The 14013-nt window shown below is 45.5% G+C and overlaps 1 protein-coding gene across 1 annotated transcript in view; it reads right to left on the bottom strand.

Annotated features, from left to right (window-relative positions):
* Window positions 1-14013, bottom strand: part of PCNX2 (pecanex 2) — a 1017260-nt gene that overhangs the window by 134122 nt on the left and 869125 nt on the right. Inside the window, exon 25 of the mRNA XM_030194986.1 lies at window positions 9580-9792. Coding sequence (XP_030050846.1) covers window positions 9580-9792 — 213 coding nt within the window. The remainder of the gene's footprint in view (window positions 1-9579; window positions 9793-14013) is intronic.

The raw sequence follows: 14013 nt of genomic DNA, 5'->3' as shown, positions 1-14013 counted from the left end.
GAGTTACATTCTTAGAAAGAAAGGACTATCAATCTGGTAATATAGAAAAGAACTCCCTATAAGCAGCCTGCCTACCCACAAACAAACAAGGAAAGAAAAAGATTACCTTAAACATCAAAGACTAACTTCATGTGCTTTGATACCAATTGAGAAAAGGGGACCAAACTCTCCGAAAATCAGCATGGGCCTCGCCTTTGTGCCGTAAGATTACTAAAATAATAAGCTCCCACAAAGCATCTCCAGAAGGCCCGCAGTGTGCCAGCATTTTGCCACCTCCCAATGGAAAACTGCCAAGCAGGGAAAAAGTACCTTCGCCACATCCTGTGGCTTGGCATCCAGCACCAAATGTAACATAAAAAAGAGCAGGGTCTGCCACTATATGCAAAGAAAACATACAAGAAAAAATCACCGCCCAAGACTTCCAAAATAGCCCAATGGAGGGACATTCCCATCAGATATGAAAATATATGCTCTGATTCCCACATCCCCTCCTGCACTCCCCCTTATGGCCAGGTAGAAATTTAGCCAATATCGCAGGAGGCCTATATCAACGATACAGCGATTTCACCCCATTCTCTAACAGATTTGTTGAAATAGTATAGCGAGCCATGTTAACATATACAGACTCCCACTCCCGTGCTGTCAAATCATTTTCCCATTGCTTAATGAAGCAAGGGGTCTGCCCCCCCCCCTCGGGAGTTCAAAATATCATACAGAGCTGAAATCATTTTTACTTGTCACAGGCCTTTAGATAGAAATTCTTCAAGTGGGGGTGGAAGCCCCTGCCAACTCTTTGAAATTGGGAATTACCCACCAGGTGTCGAATTTGCAGATATTTATAAAATTCTCTTTTATCTAAATTGAAGGTCTGCTGTAGTTCCATAAAAGAGGACAGCACACCCTTTCCGGAACCACCTGTCCCAGATGCTTCAACTCCTTCTGCTCCCATTCTTGAAGTGCTGACCCATGCCATCCCTCGGATCATCACTGATAATGGAGCACCATGCACTAACCTGCATCCCTGAAGCAAAGAGTCATACCACCTTGCCCAAAGTGCTAGGGAGCCTCTAATAATGGGATTTGGTATACCCCCTCATCAAGATATTGCCCAAGGAGTCCAAAACATCTGAGCACGTCACTTTACCCATCAGAGCTCCCTTTATCCATACCCAAGGCATCTGAGAATTGAGGCCCCATACCATCAGGGAGCAGAGTTGCGCCGCCCAGTAGTATTTCTTTAAATCTGTAACCCCCAGGCCACCCACATGACTCTTCCGAATCAAAACCCATTTGGCCACTCTGAGAGGCCTTTTCCGCCAGATGTATTGAAAATGTTTGCACTACAAATTCCCCAGTATCTTCCTAGGAACGGGTACTGGGAGTGTCTGACACAAATAACGAAACTTCGGATGTAACATCATCTTACAGACAGCTACTCTGCCCAGCTAGGTGTGGTTCAGACCATGCCACCTATCCAAGGCCAATGACAGTTCTTGTATCACCACTCTGCAGTTGTGCTTATAAAGATCAGAAAACTGTGGACATATATTGACTCCCAGATAACGGATATAGTGCTTAGCCGACCCAAAAAGCAATGCCGCTTTCAGTGTCTGTACCTTATCTGGGTCTAAGGTCACATTCAGTATTTCAGATTTGCTAGCATTCATCTTAAAACCAGATAGCATACCATATTCACTTAAAATTTGGATAATGTGTGGTAAAGTGGTTTCAGGATTTGTCACCGATAACAAGATGTTGTCCGCAAATAAAGGCACCTTATATTCGGTTTCTCCTACCCTCAAGCCCATGATATTTGGATTTTGACGTCTTAAAGCAGCTAGTGGCTCCATCGTTAATGCGAACAATAAGGGTGACAATGAGCATCCTTGTCTAGTTCCCCTCCCCAAGGGGAAGGCCTGAGAATACCACCCATTAACCCATATTCTCGTAGGATTGGCGTACAGTGCCGCTATCCAAGAGCAGAAGGAAGGCCTAAACCCCATCTTCTCCAATACTGCATGCATAAATATCCATTCCACTTGATCAAATGCCTTTTCGGCATCAATCGCCAGTAACACCATTGGAGTCCCAGATTATGTTGCACACCAGTTAAGTTGGATTGCCCTACGTATATTGTCACCAGTAGTCCTTTGAGGAATGAACCCCCCACACTGATCTGCATGTATAAGATCTGAAATATGGGTATTAAATCTCTTCGCTAGGACGCTAGCCATCAATTTGACATCCAGGTTAGAGAGAAATCGGCCAGTAGGAGCTGCACAATTTGGCATACTTGCCTGGCTTAGGTAAAACTGTAATACCAGCTTCCCCCATCGATGAAGGTAGGGCATCCCCTCCTATCACCCCATTAAAAATATGTCAGCAAAGGGGCCACAAGTCTCTTAAACTGTTTATAAAACCTAGCCGTAAGGCCATCAAGCCCTGGTGATTTGCCTCGTTTCAAGGATCCAATTGCATGAGTTACCTCTGCAACCTGAATCTCCTGGTCTAAGAAATCCGCCTGGCCTTCCGTGAGGCACGGATGGATAATCCTCTCCAAGTACTGCTGCATTACAGGAAGTGAGGCAGTTGTTTCTGACATGTATAGGGCACCGTAGAAACACACAAAACAGTCTCTCATATCTTCAGGTTTAAAGTATTCTGCACCCGCACCATCCCTGAATGATGCTACCTGTGAGAGCAATCTCTGCTGCTTCAACTGGGAAGCCAGCAATTTACTAGCTTTGTTGCACTCTTCATAGAAACTTTGCTTAACTTTATTCATATGGTGCATCACCTCACCCGCCCAAAGATCTTGTAAAGGTTGTCGTTGTTTCTGAATCTGGTGCATCAATGCCAGGGTGGGAGACTGTGCACACCGAAACTCTAGCTCAGAGAGACACTGTCGTAATTCCCTATCTCGACTTTCTCGACCATGTGCAAACGCCTTGAGGCTATCCTATACAACACCTAATGGTGTTTCAGGAACAACATTATCAACTAAAAATAGCGGGATCTCCCTATTCAAATCCTGGATCACTCTGTCATCATCTAAGAGGGACTCGTTCAGTCTCCAAAAATGGACCTTCGTATCCTGAAGGCGTCCCCTACAATGGCCCCAAATCGGGGCATGGTTTGACCACACTATATTCTCAATTTCCACCTGCAGCACCATGGACAAAATACTCTTGTCCAAAAAATAATAATAATCAATACGCGAGGAGGCGGCATGTGAGTCCGAATAATATGTAAACTGCTTACTTGAGCCAGAAAAATACCTCCAGGCATTTGTCAACCCCAAATTCTTCAACAGGGTTTGTAGGGCTTTCCTGTCAGTTTGCCTGTATGTATGCTGCGCAGATTAATCCATTTTAGGATGTAATGTCATATTAAAATCACCTCCCAATAACCAGGCTCCTTCAGACCACTGAAGCAATGACTTCTTCAATTCTAAGTAGAAGGCCTTTTGATTGTCATTGGGGGCATAAATAGAGGCCAGATTATAGGTACCACCCTGGATTACTAATTGGACAGCCAGGTAACACCATCTGTACTAACACCTGAAGAGACCCAGAAATCAAAATACCCACCCCTTGTTTTTTTGCCGAGGGGTGAGAAGTGAAAAATTGTTACGGATACTTTTTATGACGCAGGAGACCATGATGTCTTTTTAATAAATGAGTTTCCTGCAAGAAACATACAGCAGCAGACAACCTAGAGAGTTCCTTAAATAAACACTGCCTCTTTTAAGGAGAGTTTATTCCCTTCACATTCAAGGACACAATTTTGAAATCCCCCACAACTGGCAAGAAATAAAAAACACAGCATATTGTAACCAGACCCAGCAGCTTCCCCTATCTTGCATATAGAAAGACTCTCTTTCAAAATACATCCCACATATAGTCCCATCTATCCCTTCCTCTACTTCTAAAAAAGAAAATGAGAGCCCCCACCCCCACCCTCTTCCCCGAGCATCCTATACTCCTCCCTCCGGGTATATCACCAATCATGCCAGAGGAAGCGAAAGCCACCCCTCCCCCACCCTCTCAAGCATATACGTTCAAACATATTTAACTAGTATAGCAGGTTAGTAAATAAGGTATCTGCAAAGTCATGCGCTCCCCCAGGTTTTTACATTCAGTCCACATATTTTGATGTACTGACATGTCAGCATTTCATACTCATACACTTGTTTATGCTCATGCATAATTAAAATACTCATCTGGCAAATCATATGGACACAAAATACTTAATCCATTCTCATAACCACCTACTCAGATTCAGATATAGCAAGTCCTGTTCAGAACAGTCTCAAGTCAGCGGGGGGGGGGGGGGGGGGGACGACGACTCCTGCCATGCTCATTGCAGAGCCTTGTCATTGCAAACGGCAGCTTTTATTATTGGATATCCTCTGCCATTTAGGACGAGCGTAGATCTTGTGTACTGCAGCTTGTGCTTTTTCGCTGTCCTGACCCGGCTCTAGGTTCGGATAGATTAGGTAAGCCTCCTCTTTCGACCGAACTCAGTGCAACTGACCATCACAGGTGAAAACCAGGGTGAAAGGAAATTGCCACCGGTACTGCACTCCCTCCTTCCGAATCTGTTCTGTGAGGAAGCGGAGCTCTCCTCGGTGTTTCAATGTAGAAGCTGCTAAGTCCTGGTATAATGATAAGTGACAGGCATCCCAAACAAAGTCATCTTTACTTCGTGCAGCCTTAAGAACAGCCTCTTTCACCTTATAACTCTGAAAGCATGCTATTATGTCTCTAGCTGTGTTGTTCCGGGCTTTACCCAAAGACCGATGTGCTCTAAATAACTCAATCTGCTCCACAGGGACCTCTGTGTCTCCCTCAGACAATAGGGAACTAGCTACGCGTTGCACCACAGACTCACAGTTTACATATTCCAGGGTTTCTGGAAGACCCCATATCCAAAGGTTGCATCTCCTCGATCTATTTTCTAGGTCTTCTATTTTAAGCGCCATATCCACTCGTTTATCCATTTGAGCAATAGCCTCAGACTGCTCCTCGAGACGCTGATCCAATTCTTCTATACATCTGCCGAGCTTTGTTATTTCTCTCCGCAGATCAGACCTGAGTGTGGTTAATTTGGCCCACACTGTTTTAAAGTCAGTCTTTATTTCCTGCAACCATTTGCAAATAGCTCCCGTTGTGTCTTGATCCATGAGCTGTAAGCCACCATTCCCACTCTGTGTCACCTCGTTCGAGCAAACCTCCGCCATCTTTCCAGAATGCTGTCATGGAGCCTGCACCGCCACCAAGTATGAGAACTGAGAGAGATTTTTTCCCCGGTGCTTTAAAGCCATGTAGTCTGTTGGCGCTGGCTTTCAGAAACCTTCCCCAGGATTCAAATCTTTCCTGCGAGTGTAAACAAGCTGCTAAAAAGCTACAAAGAGGATTGAGGGGTGTGGAACGCTCAGCTTAAGCAGCCATCTTGGGTGGTGACGTCACTTCCTCTCCCCAGCATTGAATTTCCAGGTATAAAGCCAGCGGTGGTTAGCAAAAAACGCTGATCACCAACGGCTAAATATGGGGCCTAAAGAATGAAATTTATGTAATCCCCTGGTAAATTGGTTTTGAAAATTTCTTCAGGTGATTACTAGACTGCTGTAGAACCCTTCAGAGTCACTGGTGGGGGGGGGGGGGGGGGGGGGGGGGAGGAGAGCCCAGCCCAGAGGGTGGATTAGAAAGAATAGTTGGGAGGGGGCTGGTAGGTTATAAAAGTGATAGGATTAGCGAGCACATGGTCTTTGGTTGCCTTCACCCCTGCCAAGACCCATGAGGAAAGGGATAGGCCCAATAACCTAAGGTTGAATTAAGAGGAGGTTTTTGCCAATAAAAGCATTAACTGGAGTGTGAGGAGTGCTCTGGGTGGGTAGGAGGACAGGAAAGAGCAGAACAGGAAACAGCCTCTTCAGTACTAGAGGCAGCAGCTCAAAGAACTGCATCTTTGGAGGAAGGATAGACAAGAAGGTCTGATCCAGAATGGGTCCAGCAGCTGGATAAAGCCCAGCGGGACAGCTTGCTGCAAAACGCACTGCAAACACAGCCTTGGCTTATTCTTTTTTTTTTTTGTTAATAGTTTTTATTGGCAAGAAAAAATGCACATATACATCAGCAAATATCAGGTTCAACTCCTTCAGTGTACAACTTCAAACATATCTTCAAACAGAAATTCCCCGCGCAAATCCAGTACCTCAAGTAAATCAATTAAATCAATTAGATCATTTGTACACCTCTGCACACACCCCTCCTTCAAAAACCATTCCGTGACATTTGCTCTTGCTCCTCTTTTTTGCTCTTTCTCCCCCCCTACCCTGCCTCCCCCCATATCCCCCCTTCCTTCCCCCCCATGAGGTTGATTGCAGCGGTGAACTGATTACACATCAGTTAATGGTTGCTCGCTCCTCTGTACACAATATGGCTGTAGAATGCACTCATAGCTCCTTTTCCATACCTTGTGTCCCGCAGGTAATCTATCCCGTTCTCCCTCAAGCTCCAGTTTCCGCCCTCCTTCCCACATTGCCATTTGTTTCATAGAAGCAAGCGTGCCATTGGATAAGAGGTGGAGGCGTTTTATCCACCCAGTGCTGCAGGATGACTTTTTTTTGCCAGCACCAGAGACTAAAGCACAAATCTACAATGCAGACTAGCAATCCCCTGACTTGCCAATTCTGTATCCAATCCCAGCATTAATATTTTATAGGTCCAGTCTACCTTTGAGCCAATTACCTCCTCCAAATGAGCCAGAACTCCCTTCCAGAACTTCTTCAATGTATGACACTCTAAAAAGTGGTGTAACAGAGTACCCTTTTGAGTCACACACTTATCACAATCTTCTGAATCCCATTACTTTACCCTTACTCCTCGTGATATATGCATGGTGTAAGATTTTGAGCTGTGTTTCATGACAACTTACATTAGGAGTTATCCAGGTCAAAACCTCTCTGAAGCTCTGCTACCGTGACCTCCAACCCCAGCATACTGCTCCACCTGTTCGCTAGTGAAATTATCGCTGTATTGGGTGACCATGTTCTTCCCAGATGATACCAGCTGGACAACGTATTGCCCTCCACTGGCATCTGATTGAACACCACATCCAATGCTTTAAAGGTAGGGATTTGCTTATCATTGTTGTGCACTGAAAAGGTATAGTGTCTGATTTGCAAGTACGAAAAGGCAAGGGCCCCAGGCGCACTCCATCTAGTTTGACACTCTGCAAAGGATGGGACTGTCCTACATATCTACAACCCTTCTCTGCCCATACTCGAAAGTGTGAGGGACCCTATCCAGCAGGGAAGTCCGGATTATCCCGGTATTCTATGAATGGGAAGGGTCCCCCTGGTCCCCCCACTCTCTGCCGCCACCAATCCCAGGCGAGATGAAGCGGTCTCAGCAGCGGTGATATTCTAAGCCTTGCCCCCCTAGCATGTAGTGCATTGAAAACAGACCATGGGCGGGTGGCATTCTCCCAAACCTCTGAGGGTGCAAACACATATCTCCCCAATGGACTTCATGAATCCATCTGAGGAGCACCTTGGCTTATTCTGCCCAAAAGGATGGGTATTGGACTGGTTGTGCTGTAAACATCCAGGATTATAAGAGACTGCTAACTTAGTGAAGAATATTTTACCATTTTACCAATAATCTTGGACTGGCACAAAAAACCTCGTTGAACCTGTTTGATACCAAGTAAACTGTTTTGTTACAAGAAGGTATGAAGTTTGTATATCTGCCTGTTGCAGGATTCCAGTAAAGGTTTGCATTTGTTTCATAAAAACCTGGAGTGGAGAATTTATTTGGAGTGCGAGTGAAGTTGTTTGCTCTCAAACTAGTAAAGAAATAACGGCAAAGAGTGTGGCTTATAACTCTATGGCGTACTGGGATCAAGCACTGCCCCCGGCCTATGCCCAGCTCAGTAAGAAATAAAACTTTTGTAGTGACCCTGGGTCGGGTGCTGACCTGAAGAGCTAGCTGGTGCCTGGAACGTTGTGATGAGAGCAGGGTTACATTTACAATACAGTATTTACATGCTTGCAACATATATTTGTTAGGAAACCACATTTTAAGAAAGTGAAAGGTGTACTATTCTTTTTTTATTTGTATTTTTAATTATCATATTACAATCAATCAAGTACAACTACTTGTACAGTAAAGATACATGGTGATGAAATACATAAAGGGGCCTGTGAGGGAGTGAGTAGTATAGTGGCAGGTGTTCCTAGGAACACTCCCTCCCTGAGGGTGTAGGTTAGCTTCCTTACTGCAGGTGGCACTAAACCTGCTATGTCAGAAACTGAGACAGAGAGGCAGGGCTCAGGCAAGGAGGTGGTTAAATTCCCTGAGCCAGAACAATTCAAGGAGGCCCCAATACAGTGGTCTGGTCTCCAGCAAAGAAAGAGAGCGGGAACCTGAGTGCAGAGGACTCCCAGAGTGTTTCCCTTGGCTACAGTACTTGGGGGGAGCCTGGGGAAGAGGAGAGGCTCTCAAAATAGATTGTAACCCTGTAATTGCCAGAAACAGAGGCTTCAATAAGGTAGGAGAAGTTTTCTTGAAACATCAGCACTAAGAGAGTGAATGTTGACTAGCCCTGTGAAGTTGTATCAGAGAGAGACTTCAAAAGCCTGAGTTAAGAAGAAGTAACTGTGTATTTAACCTGGACCAGTAGTAGTAGTGTATATTGTAGTGTGGAACCTGTCAGGGACCAAGTTCAAGGATTATGTTTGAGAGACATTATTGAGAATCAGGGGTGGACTGACAATGAGTGACCTGGGCCCCTAGGCAGTGAGGGTCACTGAACCCCCCCCCCCCCCCGGCTGCTGTCCGCCGCCCCCCCCCCCCCCACTACAGTCCCCTGAGCCTCAGTAGGCCCTTTCCAGTCCTACCTTGAAGGGCCCTAGTGGTGTATTGGCCTCTTTGGGGGGCAGGAAAGAACCCCTCTTTCCTGCCCACTACCATTACTCTGCCTGGCACCACCATATTTTCAAAATGGGTGCTGAGACTACCTGCATTAGTCTTTTGGATCTCGACAGTCTCAGCAGCCATTTTTAAAACACCAGACCACCAGGGCCCTCCAAGGTGGAACCGATGAGGGCCCACTCAGGCTCGGGGGGGGGGGGGGGGGGCTGTAGTGTGTGGCCCCTAGAGCCTCTGGGCCCTCGGGCACTGCCCAGTTGCCCAAATAGTCAGTCTGCCCCTGTTGAGAGTGAAGGAAACAAGTCAGATTATTTCTCTCTTTGTATAGTAATAAAGCTTGCCTTTGAAATTGCACTGCCCTCTGTATTTTGTGAGGACTCCATGCCTTTCCATTGCTCACATTACCACAGGGTCCTTTTACCAAACAGCAGTAGAAAGTGGCCTCAGTGCACCCTTATGCACGTCTTTCCCATGTGCTAAGGCCATTTTTACTGCTGGGGTAAAATAGCCAAATTTTCTATATTTTTAAATTAACAGCAATGTGCTAATTTTGCTACATGGCCATTAGTGTGTGAGCGCCTACCATCACCCATATTGATCATTAATAAAGGATTACACCATAAGATGGTCAATAAAATCTCACCTCTAAATTCCAGCCCTCGAAGCTGGAAAGTGACAAGATTATTTCCAATTTCAATCAGGTGAACTAAAGCATTCAGATAATCTGATGTCAAAATGAAACAATCACCAGAACTGCAGTTGCCCCAACGACCAAGAGCCAAATCTCCACACAGAGATTCCTGGAGAGATCTTGTCAGATGTTCATAAAATATTGAATTAAGGTTGTTATCATTTCCTAAAATCAAGAACAATAATAAGCAAAGAAAGAAGAATATTAGCTATCAAACTTTCAACAGAAGATCTGATACAACCACTAGAATTCATATGTTTAATCTCAATTTGAACAAAGTGGGTTATGAAAAAGTTGAGTAATGCCTAATGTAATCGAAATATCTCTTGGATTTTCATTTCATTCAGATGCTTTTGTGTGATACTGTCTGATATCTACAGACTTTGTATTATTCTTCATAGTAAACTTTTACTTAGAGGCTCTTTTATAAAGCTGTGGTAAACTACTACTACTACTACTACTTAACATTTCTAAAGCGCTACTACAATTAAACGAGGAAGGACAGTCCCTGCTCAAAAGAGCTTACAATCTAAAGGACAAGTAAGCAGTCAATCAAATGGGGGAGTGTAGGTTTCCTGAATAGAGGTAAGTGGTTATGTGCCAAAAGCTACAGTGAAGAGGTGGGATTTGAAGATGGGCAGGGAGGGCGCGTGGCGTATGGGTTCGGGAAATTTATTCCAAGCATAGGGTGAGGCGAGGCAGAAGGGGCGGAGTCTGGAGTTGGCGGTAGTGGAGAAGGGTACTGATAGGAGGGATTTGTCCTGTGAGTGGAGGTTACGGGTAGGCAGTGGCGTTCCTAGGGGGGCTGACACCCTGGGCGGATCGCCGATGCGCCCCGCCCCCCGGGTGCAGCGCCCCCCATGGAACAGCACGATGCCCCCCCCCCGGGCTCTCTGTTTTCATGCTCCCTCTGCCCCGGAATAGGAAGTAACCTGTTCCGGGGCAGAGGGAGCATGAAAGCGAAGAGCCGACAGGCGTGCGGCACCCCCCCAGCGGCGTGCACCCGGGGTGGACCGCCCCCCCCGCCCCCCACCTGCTCCTCTCATCTGATCTAATACTGTCCAGACTGGTCCTTATATACCATTTTGACTTCATTGGTTCCAATGGACCCCAGTCTTTCTCACCAGGGCTCTTGGTTCTTATCAGTTGATCAGAATGACTTCATATGTTCCCAAACCTTCCTCTAGCCCCCCCTTTGGATGTTCTCACCCGGGGTGCAGCTGACCCAGTACTATCTCTACATAGCCATAGCAACTCTTGCTCATGACGTCTTGCAGGTGCCAGTCCCAGAGCAAATGCCCCCTTCCTTTGCCAGCTTAGCACTTGCTACAGTGAAATGTAACTGTGTCAAAGGTGATCACTGATTTTTACAGGCTAGCTCTTTTTTGTATCAGAGATGATTTTGATTTTAAGAAGCCTAGCTCTTATTATGAGCCATTGGCCTGTATTTTACTGAGAGCAAGGGCTAGCATAACTCTTCATTCCCCTCTTGCCAGGCCCCTCAGGGGGGGCTGGCACACATGACTATAAGTGGGTGTGGCCGTCAAGAGTCTGGAGAGTATTAGATCAGACGAGAGGAGAAGAAGAACAGAGAAGGAAGACTCCAGAAGGCTAGAGAGAGAGGACGTGCCATGATATGCTGCTCCATTATGTGAATGCTTAACTTGCCTGTACTACCATTGGTAAGATTGTAATAAACTATCTTATTATATCTACTACATACTGGGTTCCTTTCTAATTACAAGGGTCTATACTGCCTTGACGGTGTAAGCCCGTCATGAGCAGATTTAAGGTTGGGGTAATTAAGGATTTAGAGGGGATATGAAGTTCTTTCCAGGATAGTACAGAGAGCCCATGGCTTCCGCTGCTCAAATGGGTGAGGCAGATCTAATAATATACAAGAGATAGAGCTGGGTATGCTTACTAATGCATGCTTACCACAGCAAAAAATGGCATACTGCAGGGTGCACTGAGACATACCACAGTTATTTTGCCATGTGTGTGTGCTACCCACACGCTAAAATTTTGTGTGTGTGTGCAAGGGGTATGCCTGGGAGCAGAGAGTGGGCATGTTCTGCTCTGATTGGTTAGTGCAGCTACATTGCTGCATGCTATTCAATTAGACCAGGTTTAGCATGAGTCCTTACCACCTACAAAGTAGGTGATGGTAAAGGCTCACATGTTAATGTGAACATTAGCATTGGCCATTACTGAAAAATTCAGATATATGGTCCAAAGATGTGCACACAAATCTGTGTGCTATGCCAGTTTGGCAATGCATCTTAATTAGTTAAGCTAATCAGCACCAATAATTGACCACTAATTGACACTAATTAGGATTTACATGCACATCCCTCTATGCATATTCTATAAAGTGCTGTGTGCAGTTTGTAAGCCACACAACTGAAAAGGAGGTGTGATCAGGTGGAGTTATGCATCCTATTATAGAATCAGGCCTATCCATGCGCTAAAATAGCCCACCGAATCGTAGGCCTGCTCTTAGCAGTCCTAACTCCTGGCGCACACATATTTCACGTTGTTTGGTGCTAAGCATGATTCCATATAAAGTGTTTTTTTTTGGCATGATTTTCTTCAATTCAGCGTGAATTGTGTTGAGGAAACATCACAGTTCCACTAACATTCTTAGGTGTGCTGGAGGGTCTAGGGTGCTGGTCACAATCAGGGTGATTGTGCCACACGTGCTAGAACCTGTATTGTACCTCACATCCCATACCAGCATGCTTTGTGGTTGGTCAGAAATCTTGGATATCCACCCTATGCAGTTCTATGAGTCCCTCATTGGAGCACTAAAGTACCGTGTATAGTCTAGTGGCCTAATGGTAACAGCTTGGGACTGAGAGTCAGGCAAACAGGATTCAATTCTCACTGTACTGTAGACCAGACCAACAAATAAGAACAACCAGATAGGAGTTGCAGCGCAGACCCTGAGTGCCACAAAATTAAGTTTCTCAAGGCAAGATGAGCATAAATCTTTCAGATAACATATGCAATCTACATAGCAGTTGCTGGTAGAGGCAATGGGATGTAGCACCCTGTGCAGTACAGTGATTGAGTTGTAAGCTCATCTGTGTAGGGAACCTGATACATATAAATAAGTAAACATACTGAATCACCAGTGTGGGATAGAAATTATACAGCATATCTTAGCTTGCTTTATTAATATAAGCTAGAAGAAGTCCAGTACAATGGAAAAACAGGATGCTGATAGCTGAGCACAAGAAGTCAGGAAATGGGACAGCTGCAGCTACAGTGTATGTGACAGAAAGAAGTCTATGTGGGCAGGACTGAGATCAATTTACCTATAAAAGGCAGCCTCAAGACAGACTCAGGGGAGTTGGGCGGAGAGTTAGGAAACTGACTTTCCTCCTAGCTTCCACTTCTAATCTTTCTCTTTTGTCTTGTTAGTTGACCTTTCCTTGCATCTACTTCAGACTGCTGACTGATGAATTAAGTAAGAGAAAATAAAGACCATTGTTGCTGAAGTTGACAACCGGTTGTGTGAGTAATTTTCTTGGGTAAGCCCCACCTGGGAGAGGTGTAGATACTGTCAGAAGACATCAGAGAGGTAAGTTATAATTTTGTTCTTATTTCTGTTTTTGTATCAGTGTAGTGTAGGTCAGTGTAGTGTAGGGCTTTCTGACTTTTTTCACTTGCACTGCATATTGTACCTAAGTCTGCTTTCTTATAAGAGTGGTAACCTTCCAATGGTAGTATTTAGGGTGTAGTTTTTATGCTGGACTCTGGGCCAGATGCACTAAACTTTACGACAGCGGCGTAGCCACAGGTGGGCCAGGGCCCACCCACTTAGGGCTCAGGCCCACCCAACAGTAGCACACGTTTAGCAGTAGCTGGTGGAGATCCCAAGCTCTGCCAGCTGAAGACTTCCCCCTGATGGTAACAGAGATGCTACTCTCCACGATACCGGCACCTGTGCATGCTCAGTTTTCAGCGCATGCCTGCTGCAGACTGCCAAGGCAGAAAGAAGCATTTTCCTGCCAGCTGTGATATTTTTTAGTGGTGGTTTTGGGGGGGGGGGGGGGGGGGAACACTTGATTCTGGGCTCATTTTCAAAGCACTTAGCCTTCCAAAGTTCCATAGGTTTCTATGGAACTTTGGAAGGCTAAGTGCTTTGAAAATATGCCTATTGGTGCCCACCCACTTCTTGCCTAGGCCCACCCAAAATCTGTTGTCTGGCTACGCCCCTGCTTTACGAGCCAACAACAAGCCATTAACGAGCAAGCAGTAAACCCTGGCATGCACTAAACACTTTTTTCCTACGACAGTAGCAGCTAACAAAAACGGAATGCAGATGAGCAAATCGTGTAGAAACCCTATTGTAATGAGACACACTAACCTTTTCCAATT

Source organism: Microcaecilia unicolor, chromosome 3 (genome assembly GCF_901765095.1).
Source record: "Microcaecilia unicolor chromosome 3, aMicUni1.1, whole genome shotgun sequence".
In the NCBI taxonomy this organism is placed as follows: Eukaryota; Metazoa; Chordata; class Amphibia; order Gymnophiona; family Siphonopidae; genus Microcaecilia; species Microcaecilia unicolor.
The sequence above is the reverse complement of the archived record's forward strand: the minus strand, read 5'-3'. Positions and strand labels throughout refer to the sequence as shown.